The sequence below is a fragment of the Grammomys surdaster genome, unplaced genomic scaffold, assembly GCF_004785775.1.
Source record: "Grammomys surdaster isolate TR1022 unplaced genomic scaffold, NIH_TR_1.0 218, whole genome shotgun sequence".
NCBI classification, from domain to species: domain Eukaryota; kingdom Metazoa; phylum Chordata; class Mammalia; order Rodentia; family Muridae; genus Grammomys; species Grammomys surdaster.
The window spans coordinates 1,211,135-1,229,921 of NW_021604663.1; the positions used below are offsets into that span (position 1 = coordinate 1,211,135).

Genomic DNA, 18,787 nt, shown 5'->3' on the forward strand with positions numbered 1-18,787 from the left:
CTGGCTAGGAACTCAGCAGAGCAGAGGGCAAGCAGGTGGTGTGTGTGTGTGTGCGCACGTATGCGCATGCATGCACATGCATGCATGTATGTGTGCATGTGTGTGTTTGGGATGAAGGGTTTGGAAGCTAAGATAGACTGAGACATCAAGGGAGAAGACAGGTAAGGACCAGAAAAGAAATTGGGGGTTGGTTTTCCAGGACGTTTGATCCCTGCCTTTTCTCAACGAGGAGCCACCAACCACCTTTGTATGCGGTGGCCTGGGTGGGTCAGTTGCTTCCTAACAAATAAAGGCATGTTCAAGGAGGGTCCTTTACGACTATATGAAAAGCACCCCAAGTCATATAAATACTAAATTGTATTTCGCTTCAAGCAGTAATTATAATTCAGACAGAAATGCACATTTTGAAAGGACGATGGTTTATAGACCCAATGGTTATTAACAGAAATAGTTTATGGAACTTATTTGTGTTAAAAACATGCCTCCAAAGTGGACATTCAAAGATAAGTCTGTGTCTTTAACATTCTCTGGGGAAACGATGTCCCCGCTTATTTAGTTCAAGTATAAATGATGGAATGTATGAAACCAATACTCTTTGTTGGAAAATGTAGTCTGCGAAACAGAAATGGGGGTCTAAAAGCATCGGAGGTAGGCTAGAGCAGAGGGGAAGGATGAAGCCCACTTATTCACACCCCACTCCGACATGGGGACAGTTACTTTCTTCCTAGATGGTCACTCAGAGTTGAGTAGCAATTGACTTCTCGCTTTAAAGCCCGCCCCAGCAGTTTTTATTGCTATGTAATTTCTCAGTGGCTGAAATACGTTGTTTGCCAACATTAAAACCTTACAATCTAACACCATTATTGTCTAAAAAGCATTTCATTCTAGCATCACGTACATTTATTCTTTTAAAAGATTACATCAAAATGAAGACTTAGTTTGGCAACTGGATGGGCTGGTACCTTTGGGGAATAGGCATGCTGGGAAATATAATTTGTGATATGTGATGGTAACGCTGTTGGCCCTCTCCTGCTTATGTTCATCCTCCCTGGCCCTTGCTGGGATCTGCTGGGGTCTAGGGGGAGGAGATACAGTCAGAGCCTGGTCTTTGAAGCACAAACTTACATGGCAGGGCTTCTAGTCTGTAAATAGAAACAAAGGCAAACAAGTCAGCTTGCTCTCAGGACAGGGCTCTTATAGCCCGGTACTGCATGCATCCCTAGTGTCCAGAATGTGTCTGTTCTAAAGCCTTTTCGGTCTGGGTGGTCTACACCACAGAAAATGCTGATGACTCGTGGGAGGTCCTAGATGACAACTCATAGAAAAACATCACAGACTCATTCTGTGAGGATCAAATGCAATGGGAAGAATTAAAGATTCGATTTAGGAAAGGCATTTCTCCTCAGAGGAGCTCTACTGAGAAGGGCCTAATTGGACGGTGGTTAGTGCACAGCCTTTCTTTGTTCTAGGACACGGGCTGGAGAAAGCCTCCGGATTAGACACTTGGGATTTGTTTGAAGGCACATGTGGTGCTGAAGTCATCTTTGTGAATCACTGGTAAACACAAATGCCAGGAGTTCAAACTGAAGACCCCGAGCGACACTGTTGAGCGCTTGCAAGCCTCTGCTGCAAGGCTTGGTCATCACAGCCTGTATCACATCCTTTTAGGAGCGCCTGTGGTCACTGACCAATTCTTCCACTGTGGGGCAGGATCTATGGCTCTCCTTCTGAGCCCCAGGATTTCGGGTTTAGGTGCCTAGATTAATTTTCTTTTTGATATAGGGTTTTACCATATAGTCATGGCTGGCCTGGAACTCACAGGAATCAACCTTGCTTTGCCTGGGATTAGAGATGTGTGCCCCTGCACTTCAGCAAGGCTAAATGTTATTGAAAACAAAACAGAACACAACAGGACAGAACAAAACAAAACAAAACAAAACAAACAAAATGTAGGCAACTGCTAAGTATGGGGACCCGAGTTCTGTCTCCAGTACCCCAGCTTGAGTGTCACACACCTACACAGGGGAAACTCTAAAGACTGGGGGTGGGGGTGGGGATGGAGGTGATGCAGGCATATCCCTGGTGTCTGCACAGGACAGAGACGGAGCCGCAGGGACATCTCAGGTGTGGTGCTTCTTTGTGGCAGGTGTGACTCCAAGCCAGGTGCTTGTCAGGCTCTCCCCTGTGGTAGTCTATCCTCACAGTGACTCTGTATGGCAGTGTCAGCAACAGCCAGGTGGGGAGAACTGAGGGACAGACAGACCCTGTGGTGCTGGGGATGTTTGTTTAAGACAGAACTACAGCGTCAGAACTTGAGTGGAATCAGCATGTGGCACCACCCAGGAATACAATACATGACTGTGGTTCCTGGGCCATGGTTCCAGGGAAAGGACAGACATGGATAGGGCTATGCCTGCTCTCATGGGTTAATACATTTATCCAAATATATCTTGACTGGTTAAAAAAAACAACAGCAATAGAAATACAAACCCAGATCTCCTTAATCATAACGCAGTGTTTCTTTCGGTAGAGCAAAAGGCATTTGTGTTCAGGTGGAAAGATCCACAAAGCAAGGCCCATTTCACCTGCAGTGCGTGATCCACGAGGCAGACCCGCTTACTGTTGGTCCAGGTCTGCACGCACTCACTTGGACACGGTTTTCTCTATAATATTTTGAGACATCATCATCTTTTCAAATAAAAGCAAAAGACTTTCTTCCTCCCCCTGCAGCCTGGAAACGGTCCTTGGTACAAGTGACACAACGCAATAACCCGGTAAGTGCCATAAAGGTGCTCTGGTTTACACATATTTAATTTTTCCATGGTTACTTTATTAGTTGAGTCCACGGAGGCTGAAACATATTGGATGAGTAGCTCCAATTTCCCCTGTTTGTGAATGTTTGCTAAGCCACGGGGAAACCTGCCGTGATCCTATCACCCTTCTGTGTGTGCGGCACAGATGCTGCCTCTCAGACTCTTTGGCCCTTTATTAGAAAAGACATCTCATATGACTGAGGAGAGATAATTGAGCCCTATAAATCAAGCGGGAAATGCTACAGTTTTACAGCCTAGCGGTAGGCAAGTGCGGCACTTTCTAAAATACATGCGGATCGCACCGAAGAACGTGCAGAAACAGACAGAGCCGGTGCTGCCCTGTGAGCGATGTGCCTGTGTGCTGCACTCCGCACACAGTGGCATTAACTGATAGCATCGTGGGCCCAGATGTCTGCTGGCCATTAGCTTTGGGTACAATTCAACAGATGATTATCATTTATGTAAATAAGCTCTAAGGATGGGATTTCCACTCGAGCCAGCAGGCCCTGTAGGGCAGGAGGAAAGATGTCTGTGTGAATGAACCTAAATCAATTTCCTGACTTTTGATCTCACTTTTCTTTTGTTGTTGTTGTTACTGTTGTGTGGGTGGAAACAGCTGTAGATAAGGTGGATGATAAGGTGTTGTGTTGTGTTTACTGAGCTCAGCTTTGGCTACCCTCATCAGTAAGAAAGGGAGGGAAAAAGGAAGAGATAAAAGAAGAGAGGAAGGGGAGGAAGGAAACGCAGGCAGGCAGGCAGGCAGGCAGGCAGCTGTGTTTTCCTCTTGGGTAATCCCACTTGATGGTGACATTATTGGTTGTGAGGCAGACCACACCCATCCATCCCTTCACTTCTCCCACCATGTGTATTCGCAGTGAATGGTGGGATTCCTGAAGGGGTTGGATTTGTTTGAGACTTAGATGCTTCTGTACTTCTGACCACATGCGTCCATCCTTTGAATTCATCTGACGGTGTGGATCTCACCTCACCTTTCTCTGAGTCAACAATACAAAGTGTGCTCACCTTGGCTCCAGCCACACCCACCTTGGCTCCAGTCACACCCATTTGGCTCCAGCCACACCCACCTTGGCTCCAGCCACACCCACCTTGGCTCCAGCCACATCCACCAGATCTAATTTCTTTTTTTTTTTTTCCAAAGGGGAGGGGGTTTATTCAGGGCAGAGTGCAAAGGTAGGGAGAGAAACGGGAGAAGATGGTGGAGAAAGAGGAGAGAGAGAGGAGAGAAGAGGAGGGCGGCCATGACCACGAGGAGAGAAGGGGAAAGGAAGGGAGGAAGGGCGAGGAGAAGCTAGAGGCAAGAAAGTAAGAGAGAGAGAGGAGGAGGCAAGCAGCCTCTTTTATAGTGGGCACGCCTACCTGGCTGTTTCAGGTAACTGTGGGGAGGAGCATACCTGGGTGTTGCCAGATAACTGTGGAGGTGGAGTTTAGACAGAATACTAACATTCCCATGTTTTGGTTTAGTTAAAAAGAAAAATTAGAAAGAGGTGATGGTGAAGCAGGAATAGGGTCGTCGTGAAATCTGGCTACTTCCTGCTGGCATTGGGGGCGATGTGTCTCTAGGGGGAACCTAGAAGAATGCACATCCACCAGATCTAATTTCAAGGCTGCATCCCTTCTCAGACCTGGCCTCTCTGGTGATTCTGGCTCTACCCATAGGTTCCTCCTTCAACCCTGACTAAAAAAGAGAAGAGTTCCCAAGCTGAGCCCATGTGGAGCTAAGTGACTTGGTCACCTGTGGTGCTGGCCACATCATTCCATGAGGGACAGGACAAATGATTCTGAGATAATAGCCTCTCAGACCCCAACTTGTCTGGTGTAGTGTTGTAATAATCATAAAGTTTAAGAATTTGTTTGGAATTCTAACTGGTCATCCTTTCTATTTTTCTTAATATGTTAATCTATAAAGCCTTGAGGGAAAAGGTGAGATTTTTTTTTTTTAAATCTTAAGTGAAGAGTTGGTTATTTTACTGATTTCAGGCCAGGGATGGTACATCTCAAAGGCATTAACTCCTGAGCTACACTGTTACTTTCTCCTGTTTTCTATGACATGATGAAATTCATATGATGTATGAAATCTTATTTTTCTCAAAACAACATGACTAAAACCCACCAATCATCAGTTTTCTCTATAATTTGTGGTAAGAATTGAAGTGAGATGGGCAGATCTAGGCACCAAGTAGACTCGAGGAGACATCAAGTAGATTCAAGTAGCCTTTTGAGGAGATTTAAAAACATCAAGAGGAATCTAATGCCTCTCTTTTCTTTTTTGAAGAAAAATTCAGTAAGATGGTAGGAGGAATCTCGCTTGAACATGAACACATCTGAGACACTGGCCCTGGCAGGCTCTGGAGGGAACCTGCTTTTGAGTCAGTTCACCAAGGGCAAGAACTTACTCTCACCACTTACCAGATAGATCTGCTTAGGGACCTGAGACTGGACCTCGAGTTGGCCATCTCCCTACCATGAGTACTACCGCGAATCTCTCTGGTCAGGGTGAGATTGAATGAAAGAGTTCTTGCTTTAGTGGCTTTTACACCTTCAGAAACTGTGGCCCTCATGTGACAACAGAGGATGTCCTGGGGGAGGCTGGGACCATGCAAGCTCCTCTGGAAGGACCATGAACACCGACAGATAGACAGCATCTTTGACTCCAGCCTGTAGTTGTAGACCCTAAAGTTCAACACCTGAAGCTGCACTCAGTAGTGTAGGTTTCATGGATGCCTTCAGGAGCATGGGCATAGCTTGTGCTTGGAAAGAAACAAGCTGTTCCTTTTTTTTTTTTTTTGTCTTTTTTTTCCTTCTTAAAAATCCTTTCCCTACTCTGAAGTTTCCTTATTTTATGAGTTCCATTCTTAATGCCACTTCTCGACCCAACTACCCGTTATGTTTTCCTCCCCCTCCCCCTCCATGATACCACCCTCCAGTTCCACTCCCTGGTGATTGAGCAAGCTCTGAGCTAATGAGGCAAATTCTAAACTTAACTAAGCTGCTGGCTGCCCAGAGTCTTGCAAGCACACCTTGCTTGTAGCCTGGTAATGTGCGTGTGTGTGCGTGTGTGTGCGTGTGTGTGTGCATGTGTGTGTGTGTGTGTAAATGGCCCACTGTCTGGTCATGATGACAAGGATAAAGGCGGTAAGAGAGGCGAAGGTTTAGTATGTGGGAAAAGCAAACGATCCAGCTCTAGGGAATCTTTGATGCGGTTCTGGAAGAGCTCGGGGCTCCAGGCAGGATTCTGGGGGGAGGTTAGTCAATTAAACTTTGTAGTCTAGACCTGGGAGTCTCTCAGAAAGGAAGTTCTTGAAATCAAGTATAAGCGTAATGTTTAATACTGTCAACATGACAGGTTCCAGAATAACCCGGGAAAAAAAATCTCTAGGTGTCTGTGAAGGAATTTCTGACAAAGTTAATTGAGGTGGGAAGGCCTCCCCAAATGTGAGCAGCAACATACCATAGGCTGGCACTCAACTGACTAAAAATGGGAAAGGAAGCTGAGTACCAGCAGCTTCCGCTGCTTCCTAACATAGAAGGTGAACAGCCACCTAAACTGACGCCATGCTTTCCTTCTCGTGAGGGACAGTCCCCTCAAACAGTGAGCCAAAATAAAAGTCTCTCTCTTTCTCCTTCCTTCCTGTCCCTTCCTCCCTCCCTCCCTCCCTCCCTCCCTCCCTCCCTCCCTCCCTCCTTCCCACCCTCCCTCCTTCTTTCCTTTTTCCTTCCTTTCTCCCATCCACCGCTTTTGTCAGGTCTTTGTGTCACAGAAAGAAACAAAGGAACTAGTCACCAAGAGACCAAGGAGGCACCTCTAGAGATGCTGGTAACAGCAGAAGGCCATGGTGTGCTGAAACCAACAGAGCACAGGGTCCGCCAGCTGGACACTGAGATCAACACGTGACAGGTCTCTCCCATTGAGGGTAGAGAAAAAAGCAGCTCGTGCATAGCACAAATCTCAGTCATTGCTTTGCGTGCACGCTACAGAAACTTAGAGACAAGGTGTTCTTAGCTTCACTTTTTAAACATCAAAGACACCTAAGAATATGTGCTTTGCATCAGGTACTTTCCCTGGATGACGGGATTTGGAACTAAAATGTGAAAACCTTTCATTACGTATATTTCCTTCTATATTTATTTATGCTATCCAAGTCCTGACCGCTGGGTCAGTTGCTAGGGTTGCTGAAGCAGGTAACATTTGGTTTCAGGAAAGCCGTTTGTGGAGGGTGGCAGGTCATAGACATGAACAACAAAATCATTGGACCAGTTGTAACACACCAAAACTGGAATTGGCTAGCAGACAAAGACATGTGCTACCACACCTGATGACCTGAGTTTGATCCTCAGACACCACATAAATGGAAGGAGAGAAAGACTTCTGCAACTTTTCTCCTGACCTCCACACACGCCCTGTGGCACTCCATATAAATAACTAGATGTAAAAATTAGAAACCAAGCACAGTGTTGAAGGATGAGCTGGGTCAACACAAGCATCAAGGACCAAGCAAGAAGGATGGCAACAGAGGCGGAGAACAGGCAGTGAACAGTTTAGGGAGATCTTCATCCAGGGAAATTTTCTTGTGTCTTATTTTATAATACTGAGAAAAAATAAGATGAACAGAGATAGAAATCAAGGGAGAGTCATTCAAAGTGCAGGAGTGACAGCTGTGTCATCCAGTTAAAGGTCACTTTTTGTCTAGACTGTCAGGAGGAAATGGCCAAAATACCCAGAGTAGCCACCAGCAGGAGGCTTGCTTGGACTTCAGGGGCAGAGGGAATCTATCAAATCATTTTTTCCCCATTATTCTTGACTCTTTCCAGAGACTTCTCTCAGTTTAACTGGTCCAAATTTTTATTATGTCTCAGTATTCAACACTCCTGTCTTCCAAGTAACACTAAGTTATAAAGTCGACCAAAACATAGCAAACATTTCCCATAGATTCAGTTGAAGTAAATCAAAACCCTATTCGTCTCTATTCAAGAACTGAGTTGTGAATTCTGGAATTGATTGGATTTAATGACTTACTATTGAACATAAAACTCATTTGCTGAAACAAAGGTTCTTCCATGCTCATAGTATTTTATTACAAACAAAATATCTATTGAATTAACAAAATACTTCATTTAAGAAACAAAATGTACATCCTTAAAAGATAGAGATATGAAAATTTGAGACCACATATTCAATTGTAGAATAAAATTAATTTTTATGCAGCTGAGTGTACCATCAGTCACGTTCTTTATCAGCTAACTAAGAAGAAGATACATTTCAACTTGATGAGGACTGTCTTCTGTAGTATGCCTTAGAGAATATTCTATATTTGCTGACCAGCAAGCAGGCTCAGGATTTTGGGTGCAGGTGAGATATACACGTGTTCACACAGGAACAGATAACTCTTGCATATATAAATCAAGCATCGCTCCACGATAGAAAGTTTGGCCATGTTGGCTGGTAATTAAAATGCATAATTTGATGCACTGGCTAAGGATACTGAGCAAACCATGTGGCTGAAGCCTACGAGGCTCAACAGTGTATGATGCTACACACCAGAGTGTCTGTAGAGGAAGAGTTTGCAAGAGAAAACAGATGACAACGAGACTGACTCATGACCTACCCCTGTTATCTGTGGCACTTGTGTCTCTTTTCCTACGACCTCTTAGAGAACAGAAATGCAGCTTTCTAAAGAGCAGTGGCGTGGCAGAGGACATCCCATTTCCTGTGTTTTAAACCGGCGGGTTACGCTTTGGACCACGTTACAGTTGGTCTTCAATTTTCACCAAAAACTGAATGTTTTCATTTTGCTCAAGAAAAACAAAAAATAAACAACAGCTAATTTATCTTTCCTTTTCCTATTTACTCAATTACATTAATAAAAATGTTTATGAAGAAAACACTAAGTCGGAAATAATGAAATATTTTATCTACTGTAAAAATGTAGTGAGTGCAAACCGGGATGTATGAATCCCAGCATAATTTTATGAAGCAATAATACGAACAGAAATAATCTCAGACTAGAAAGCTGAAGACTAGGCTCTCATCCTCTCTCATAACAATCAAACAATGCTATGTATTTTGGGTTGATGAAATTTACTATGCTGACTAATTAAAGGAAACCTACACTTATATCTAAAAAAAAAAAATCTTTTAGCTGCAATTCCTCAATTATCCAAGGCCCTCTTAGAGGAAAGGCAAGTGTTTGGTGGAGCTTTGCGTCCTTTCTACCGCCTCCTAATCCTTTCTCAGTGTTTAGAACAGACGTCCTTAGTTGGCCATGGCCTTTCACTCATCTGAAGTGGGCAGAGACCCAGAATCCTGTATCACAAAGCTGCCTGGCCAACCAGTCGAAGTGTGCAAAGGAGGCGGTAGTCACATGACTCCTTCTTTAATGCGTTAGCACGTTACTGACAGGATGATCCAGAACCCCTGGGCTCTGGTATACAACAGTAATAAAGCTTACTCTCCTACGACAAACACGCCTTTCCAAAAGGGAACGATGCTAGGCAAGCATAGACGTGGAAAGAGGATTTTTTTAGGTCCAGGTAGACTCAAGCACACATAGATGGTCGCAAGCTTAAAATGGCAGTGTGAAGGTGGAGGCCAGGAAACACTGGAGACCAGAAAACGCACTTGGTATGAACCGCATTTGGGTTTGAGGGGAGGTAGGTGCTCTTTAGCTGGTGGGAGGACAGCAGCAGTTCTTCTCTGGCGTTGTCAAGTCCGAGCTTCCTCGTGGCACTCTATGTGGCAGGGCCTGCCAGAGCACTAGCATTTCCTGCAACTGTGGTGGCCCATTTGTGGGTCCATCAACACACGCAGGCAGTTGAAGATGAAAAAATGCTTGGAGTTCAGCCATATAACAAGTGACCTTTGGAAATATCAGAACGTCTGCAGGTTTCCCCAAAGCTCTCGTCTTATACGCGACATTCGACAATAATAAAACACCAAACTCAAGAGTAAATCAGCTTGCCAGGGGCAGAATTTAAATAGGAACTTACAGTTTAGGGCTCTTTGGAGGATAGTAGAGAAGTTTTGAAAAATTAAAAATAAATCTCTGTAATATAGATGTAAAACCGTTCAAAAGTGATGTCTTCCAGAAAAACAGACAAGAGGCTCCGGCCCGCTGTGGAATTTGAGTCACAGCAGTGTAGTTTTTCCTCGTTGCAGGATAGCTACCGGGACAGGCCAGCACTGCGTATAGGACAGGCCCTTCTCACAGGAAGGCCCTGAGGATGTGGGGGCAGGTACTTCATATCCTAGAAACTAAAGGCAGCCACAGTCTTGAGCTATAATTCCTTTGTCATAAGAATCATACATAATCATCATAACCATCTATTTCGGCCATGATTTTCCTCATGAGAGGCAGCTATAACCACGGGAAAATCAAGAGGTTATTTTAAGGGTGGTCATGGGGTGTGAGCATTCTATGCAAACAGAATATAAGAAAAATATCTCTTATCCTTCCACCGTCCTGAAGAGTCCTGCCTGGTCTCCTTGCTGCTGTGAGCTCCTTCCAGCTTCAGGCAAACCCTAGTCACACCTTAGCCTATAGGTGATTCTGTCTCCCTTTGGCATTTCCCATTTGGGGATTAGAACTTTTTACATTTAAACGTGAGCCTTGTTGCTTCCATCTTAAAACCCCGGCCTAAACCCAACTCTACCAAGATACTTCCAGACTTCCCCTCACAGTCAAGTTTCTCCTGAGACTAGACTGACTTTCGCTCACGTATCTTTGTTTTCTCTGAGCCAAGTTTCTGTCTCACCTCTCTATCAAAGCTGCTGGGGATGACGGTCAGCTCATGGGACATCTGTGCCCCCTCTTACTTCTTGCTCTTCAGACAACTATTGGCAATACTCTCTGTTTACCACCTTCTTTTGGCACCCCTAAGAAATGGCTTCTCTGGCTGTCTCTTCAGTCTCCTTTGGGAGCTGTCTGATCTTTGAAATGAGCTGACACCTCCACCCTCCTTAGGGTGTTCTAGTCCTAAAAGAGCTTGACTGTCCCTGTAGCTGAGGCCACCTGTTCAGGTGAGGTGTTCTCTGTGCCTGTGAGTGGAGGGGGAGCCTTCATGTCTGAAGACATGGGGGAGGTATGTGTCTTGATTACCTTGTTCCAGTAGCTAAGGAGCCTTTACTTTTCTCTGAGTTCCAATAGAAACCTGGTGCAGGCGGTCTCATCCTGTTATAAGAACACAACTCCAATTTTCTGCTCTTGTGTGTTGTGTTCTCTTTGGGATAAATATTCCTGGAATGAACTGTGTGTAGTCATGTGGTTGTCCTGAGTCACTACTCTCAGGTCCCTCCGTCATCAGTTTGGAGCCTTGAGGCTTGTGGAATGCCACCTGTATTTGCAGAGGTCGGCACTGAGAGCCGAGCTGGCATGAGTACAGGGCAAGGAAGTGGCCCATTTCATCCAGTAAAAAAAAGATGTTAATTCTATTTGGTTTAAGTGGTTGTCTGCCCACTTCTGCATGCACTGTAGATGAGGAACCCCAAGTCTAGCAAAGAGGGCAAGGCTTGCTTTCAAGCACTGAATACGTGCCTAGCATTCTCTGGTGGGGCTGTATGTGGTTTATCTAACAGGCCACAGTTTGGAAAGCTCGTGAACTTATAACATTCTAGCTTGTAGATTTTGGACAGTTGTTAGTAGATGCCTGGAGTTACACAGACAGAGTTTTCTAGACATCCCAGTTCTACACAGGAACTGTGGTTAACAGGACAGTATTTTGGGGAATTTACATGGCAGGGGGAGATACGGGGGGTCACCCGGTTCCCCTCTGTCCTATATGCCTGGAGCAGGAACCATGGTAGGAGAGAGGGCTTAATGCAGTTATTAAAGTGCAGGGACCAATTATTTCATCCGAGTGCAGGCTGGAGTGGGTATGGCTGTGGAGAGAGTGTGTGACTATCTCTGTCATTTCTCTTCTCTTGTCACCCTAATTTCTGGATAGACCTGGGACAGAGGAGATGTAGGCATGCTCAGGTTCTGGAATAAAAGCGGGCAGAGAGGAGGGGATGCCAGGGAAGAAGAGGATGACTGAATTGCCCAGATGGGCCTTGGTGCATCAAAATAGCTTGCCTCTTCCAGTGGTTCTATGTGAAGTCATGTGTGTGTGTGTGTGTGTGTGTGTGTGTGTGTGTGTGTGTGTGATGTTCTGGCCAAGTAGAACTGGCCCCAGGGTTCTCAAGAGCTTCAGAGCAGCCAGTGGCCTATATGGGATGGCCTACATTGGGGCAGGCTATGACATCACCGTTGAGAAAGGCAGTCATCGCTGCCTGCAGTACAGGCTTCCTTTCAGGGCTCCTTAGAGGGTCCTTCATTTTACCAAGGAGTCTGATGAGGATTGGCAGGAAGCTCTTCAGATGGCAAGGACTCCTCTTTGTTCTGAAAGCTGCTTAGATGTATATATAGTATTCAGGGGGTTATGTGGGAAGGCAAGTGAAGGAGGGATGAGGAAATGACAGGGAGCACCGTGGAGTGTGGGAGGGACCTGGTCCTCACTGCTCACTTGAAGCAACCATGTCCTGTTTCAGGGCTCATCTAGAGCATCTGCAGGCTGCGTTCCTTGGCAGTGCCTTCACCTCTGTGGCTATACATCATAGGGCAACTAGTCTCTCCCTGGCTACCTTCCCACCATGCCCACCACTGCTTTCCAGACACTTGCACTCGAGGACTGCTTTTCCCGGGAGGCCTACCCACCACCTTTTTCTACAGACAGCTGTGATGGCTGCAGCCTTCATACCTCCTGCAGATCATTCTGACCAGGTTTTTGCAACCTTCTGGTCTCTTCTTCCCTAACTGACACTACCCTTGTAGCAGTCTGGCGTACCCCTGGCCATGGCTGCCATCCTGCCTGTCTTCCTTGCTATACTCCCATCCACAGCCACAGGCAGAGGAGGTAGAGGCGGAGGAAAGAAGGGTTCCACAAACACCAGGGCTAGTGGTGGCAAGGCTGGGACTCTAAGCACATACCAGCCTCACAAAAAGGACACTGGTGTTTGTGCAGCCATGGAGAGATAGGATCGATTGCTAACCAGTTTGTTCCAAAGGCACCGTGTTGTAATTGTCAAGATTCAAACCTGCAGAGTTCCTTTGAAACGTGACATGTAACATAAACATTGCATATGTGGACACAAATACTTGGCAGAGAGATGTTTGCTCAGGACATTCTGTCCCTGGGAAGGAAACAGGAATTTGAAGAGCCCTTCCTGATGATACTACAGAGGACGCCAGAGACAGTAATGCCATGGCTACTGCTTTGATTACTTATTCCCATGTCCAGAGGCGAAGCACTGTGAAGTTTCACTACCGGGTCAGAACTGAACTAGGTTTGAAATTACAGAATGGAATCCTTGGATGTGCAGATGACCTCTGCTGGCACCTGGAGAAGGCTCGGGGAGTTTCACTGATAAAGACACTGAGACGCACAGAGCCTGCTGACCCCCTTGAAGGACCCTTGGTGTGTCTTCTCCTTTTCCCTCCTTCCTTCCTTTCTTACTTCCTCCCTTTCTTCCTTCCTTCATAATTCCTCACAGTAACGTTTTCTCTGAGGACAACATGAGGGCTTCTTCCAACTCCATTTGGTAAGATTATGTGGGAAACAAGACAATAATAAATTCAAAGGACTACTAAAAAACCACATAGCTAGCTGTTAACACAGTATCCTGCTGGGAGGGACACTGGCAGAGAAAAGGCCTGCTGCCTGGCTTGTAAAGTTCCGTACTTGTCCTGCGTCTCATAGGCCGGTAGCTGATCTCTTCTCCATCCTATTGGTTCAGGATGCAGAGTCTTACACAGTAAAGAACCGGGTCTTGAGGCTGCTCTCCTTTCTAGGCTCAGTTGCTAGCGGATGACTCTTCCAGCTCTCAGAGGGAGACCAGCAAGGGGCCAGTTGTGGGGGACCCTTGCCTATCTACACCTCTGATGAACACTAGTTCACCTAACATTGAAAATAGACCATAGAAAATTCTTTTCTTACAAAGAATTGTAATGGTTTATCTGAAGAAGCCATGAAGTTGGCAGGAAGGGACTAACTCCAACTGACAGCCCTGCTGTGCTCAAGCCCAGGCTGCGCCCTGTGGCCAAGAGTTTGACCTAGCATGGTGGACACACTCAAGACAGTTTGTGAGACTGGGAAAGTGCAGATTGCAGGACTGTCTGGCTCTCTCCTGAGGCCTGTCAACAAGACATCTGTGATTTTGCATAGAGCAGCCCTGGAAGAGTGCGGAGACTTTTCTGAGCAACTACTCTTTCACTCCGTCTTTCCATCTCAGCACATACAGGCTGACGGGCAGTCTGGGGGACTTTAACACCTGGACATCATCTCTAACAAGTCCCGCCTGTTTCTTCAGCACATACTCACATGCTAATAGAAGCTCTGTGCCGTGTACCAGGGTTTGTTTGTTTGTTTGTTTTTGATTTTTCAATTAGCAGCATGTTCTATAGCATAAGTTTAAAGATTACTCAGCAGTTCACTCTCTTAGTCGCCCTGATGACTTATCCAGGAGCAGTGTCCCTTCACTTGCTGAATTTGGTGACGTCTAAACTATACCTGGCTGTGGCCTCTTCACCCAGAGTCTGGATTCTCAGACTCTGCAGCAGCCTGACACATTCCTGACCTGTTGATTAGAAATATTTCCTCAGCCACCATTGTGTGGTCTCCGGCCCCAGGTGTTCTGTCTCTCCAGAAGGAGAAGTGAAGTCTCTGCAGGACTCCTTGATGTCTATAAGAGAGTGCCAATAAGAGTTGTCCTGTGTGGCTGGGTGACAGTGGCACATGCCTGTAATCCCAGCACTCAGGAGGCAGAGGCAGGCAGATGTCTGTGAGTTTGAGGCCAGCCTGGTCTACAGAGCGAGTTCCTCGACAGCTAGGGTTACACATAGAGAAACCCTGTCTTGAAAAACATAAAACAACCAACCAACCAAATAAACAAACAAAAGACTTGTCTATGGATATAAAGACAGTCACATATTGGAGACCCATGACTGCAGTAAAGCCATGGCTATGGGCTTCTGGCTTCCTTGCAGGCCTCTCCCTCCTGCTCTGCTGAACGCTGGGTATCAGATCCCTTCAATGGCAATTGCTCTCATTAATTTAAACTTTCTTTGGATGACCTCTGTGACCAAAAGAACCATTCAAGTGGCTAGCTTTTTAGCCCTGGATATCTCTAAGACAGAACACCCCTGAAGTATATCTGCTGCTGTTTCTAGGCTGCTTCCATCTTGATGTTCTGTATGGAGCGCAAATTCAGCACGACTGAGACCCAAGGCACGACGTGTCCCCGAGGCATGGTCATTTGTACATTTAGTGCTAGGTTAGTGGCACCAATATAGCAGTCAAAGAGCCTACTAAGCTGGCTCTAGAGGGTCAGAAAGCACATAAAGTGACAAGTTATAACTAACAAATTATCAAAGGTAATAGCACATGAACTTAAAATACATCAGTATGGCTTTAGATATTTCCAATCCTACCTAAACTCTGTTAAGTGGGGAGGGCTACAAGTTACTCTCCCTTTTCATGGTGGAAATACACTGACTCCAAAACCTGAGAGACTATCTGTAACATGCATAATGATCTTGAATATTACACAACTTTCACTGAATCAAAGGGATTTTTGGAACACACGGGCAAGAAAAATATACCACAACCAAATTAAAAAAGGTTATTTGCTAAACAGATGGATAGGATAATAGGGGGAAATTTACAAACAGAACAAATTAGACAGTGGTGATGAGTCGAGACTACACGGCTTACACTGGGAGATGGCAGAGGGGCGTCTACAAGTATCATTATTTGATGTCAGAGGCCACTGTTGAGGCAAGAGCTGCTATTTTCTTAAGCCAGAATTAAGGATAGTGATAAAAATGCCAAACTTTCCCATTAGAGGATAGAGCAAGACAAGATGTCAACCGTTGCCATGACTACCTAAAAGAGCTATTGATGTGGGACTTAAAAGATCTTATACCCTAGAGAGGTGAAGGTTTCTGGGAGGTGCTGGTCAGAGGACACAACAGTTCAGACAGGAGGAGCGGATCCAAGAGATTTATTTTAAGACACACATAGTGACTATACTTGATAATACTTTATATTCTTTAAAACTTGTAATTGTATTTTCTTTTATGTGTTTGAGCATTTATGCGTTTGCCTGCACGTATGTATATGTGTATGTATGTATGTATGTATGTATGTATGTATGTATGTATACATGCATGTATGTATACCATGTTCATGCTTGGTGCTGTGGAAGCCAAAGAAAGCACAATTCCCCTGGAACTGAAGCTACAGGGGGTTTGTGAGCCATGTTGGGAAGGGAAACCAGAATTTCTACAAGAGCAACTGTAAGAGGAACTCCAAGCGTCCTTGATCCTTGGCTGTCTCTCCAGCCCACACATTTTAGTCTTGAAAATTGCTGGATGGGTGTGGTATGTGAGTTGGGAACCAGCTGTGCTTCTGGGCCCTCTGTTTCTTCCCTTAGGGTATCCAGACACTGCTGCACCAGGTTGGGAGGATGAAGCAGAGTCCAGGACTGGTGGGAGTCTGTGAGAATGGGTGCAGGAGGTGGGGGTGGGGTAGGGTAGTAGAGTGGGGGAAGAAGGGAGGAGGCTTTCTCTGAGGAAGGCCTTCTCTGAGGATTTTAGTGTTAAAATTCTTTTAGATAATACTGAATGAAACTGCTGTATATGATTCTTGGGGAATAGGAAAGAGTTTTCAGGGTGAATATAAAATCACTGGCTAGAGTTTAAAGTACTGTGAATGCCACATTTGCATGGAGAAGCATTCCAAGAATCCCAGGTTCTTATGGGGGGCGGGGGGAAGAGGAAGCTGAACTTTTAGATTTGTCAAAGATTGTGTGACATTCCTCAGGTAGAAGATTGCTGGTTGGGCCAGATCAGGCAGAGAAGAGGAAGTCCTGCTAAGAAAAGGGAGTTGTATTCCATTTGCACTTAGCTCAGAGGGTTTATCCGGACATGGTAGACTATGACCTTCATTAGCAAGGTACAATAATTGGATGTACAATGTTTTCACAAAATGATATCGATGTAAGGGGATGAATATTTTAATTAGCTATATTTGGTCATTCATACATAAGAGATATATATTCAGATATCATCTTGCACATAGCAAACAAACAGAACTTTATCTGTCAATAAAAATTATTCTTGAATTAGCATTCAATTGTTTTAAATAAAAGAGACAGATTAAAAGGAAAAACCAGGGGAGCTACTGTGCTAGTTTCACATTCCATGTTTAATAGAAAATATCAATCAACCAAATTATTATAAATAAGAGACTCCAGTATACGGAATACGCATGTGATGGCTGTGTGAGTGGTTATTAGTGAGAAAATATAGTAAACGGAGGAGGCATAAGGATGCAGTTTAGAGCAGCAAATAAGGTCCAGGGCTGGAGTGAGCCTAGGAGACATGGAGCATGACACAGAGAAAGTTAAACCTTACTAAGGTGCTCAGGAAGAGCTAAGACTGCAGTGGTGACTCGGCCTGCATGCCTATTGAGCCTTTTTAGGAAACCAGAAACTCCAGTTTCCAAGAGAGGAGAAGCGTGAGGAAAACACTTGTGTGAATACCTGGAGAATGCTGTAGAGAATGTCAATGAGGGGTGGGGAACCTCCCTGGGCTGCTGACGACCTCACTGCCCAGAGGGTAGGCACTAGCCACAGGCAGCTATTTGAAAGTTAAAATAACTGAAAGTAAGATAAAACCCTCAGCTCCTCAGTGGAACTAGCCACAGTTTCAGGCTGAGCATGGTGAGTGGCCATTGCTGCACTGGACCGAGAAACAGAGCGTTCCTGCTGCTGCTGAAGGCCTTGCTGGACACTGTTCTATTAAATGCTGTGATGTCACTGTGAACTGTCAACAGATTCTTGACTCCTATGAAGAAGGGATGCCAGTGGGCCATTATCTTGATCTCTTTAACTGGGAATGGAAGACAGGCCCTCTGTGGGTGGCACCATTTCCTGGCTGAGGTTCTGGAGTGTCTGAAAGGGTGAAGCTGAATGAGTCTTGATGCTCATCCCTGTCTGTCTCTTGATTGAAGAAGCGATGTAAGCCACTGATTCACTCCCTGTTGCCTTCATGGACCACACCTTAGTCTGTGAGCCACAAGAGACCCTTTCTCCCCTAAGATGCTCTTGTCAGGCTATGTTATCACAGCAACAGGGAAACCAAATGCTAACAAGACAGATGTTAATGATTGGATGTTTGATACTGGAGGAAGAACAGCGAAGCCCAGAACTGAGACGAGAGTTAGGTGCAAATGATGTAAAATTTAGTGCGTATCTTAGTTACTTTCTGTTGATGTGAAGAGAGGCCATGGCCAAGGAAGCTTATAAAATAAAGAGTTTATTGGGGCTTATACTTTCAGATGGCTAAAGTCCATGCCCATCCTGGTGTGAGCATGGCAGCAGGGGGGCAGGCATGGTGCTAGGGCAGTAACTGAGAGATCACAGCTAGCGACAATGACTTCAAGGCAGAGAATGATAAATGGGAATGGCATGGGCTTTTCTGAAACTTCAAACCCCACCCCCAGGGACACACCTCCTTCAACAAGGCCACACCTCCTAATCCTTCCCAAACAGTTCTAGCAACTGGGAAATAAGCATTCAAACATACGAACCCATGTGTGCCGTCCTCACATAAAACATCACATGCTGACACCCAGTCTCTTTCTCTCCACTTCTCTGCTGTTCTTTAAGCATTTTCCTTCATCTGGGCATGGCTCTATTCCAGATTCTTCCTGGGCTTTTCCTGCCTGGGTCATACTTCCAAGTATTTCTCCAAGGAACACTAGTCCCTTTGTGGAGAAGATGGTATTTGGAGGCCAAAACTCCAGTTACTAGATGCTCTCACTGCTACAGGATTTTCTGGCTCTAGGTTCTCTAGAGCAGAGGTAGCACACAGACATAGTTACAGCCATACTGATTTCTGTATGTAAATTACAAATCTTGA

At 45.3% G+C, this 18,787-nt stretch overlaps 1 protein-coding gene across 2 annotated transcripts in view; it reads right to left on the minus strand.

Moving 5' to 3' along the window:
- Positions 1-18,787, minus strand: part of Pacrg (parkin coregulated) — a 421,199-nt gene that overhangs the window by 47,204 nt on the left and 355,208 nt on the right. Inside the window, exons 6-8 of one of the 2 annotated variants that reach the window (XM_028772756.1) lie at positions 10,482-10,517; positions 8,408-8,421; positions 718-735 (exon numbers count right to left, since the gene is read on the minus strand). The exons of the other annotated variant lie outside the window; for it this stretch is intronic. Coding sequence (XP_028628589.1) covers positions 718-735; positions 8,408-8,421; positions 10,482-10,517 — 68 coding nt within the window. The remainder of the gene's footprint in view (positions 1-717; positions 736-8,407; positions 8,422-10,481; positions 10,518-18,787) is intronic. 2 annotated transcript variants of the gene reach the window in all.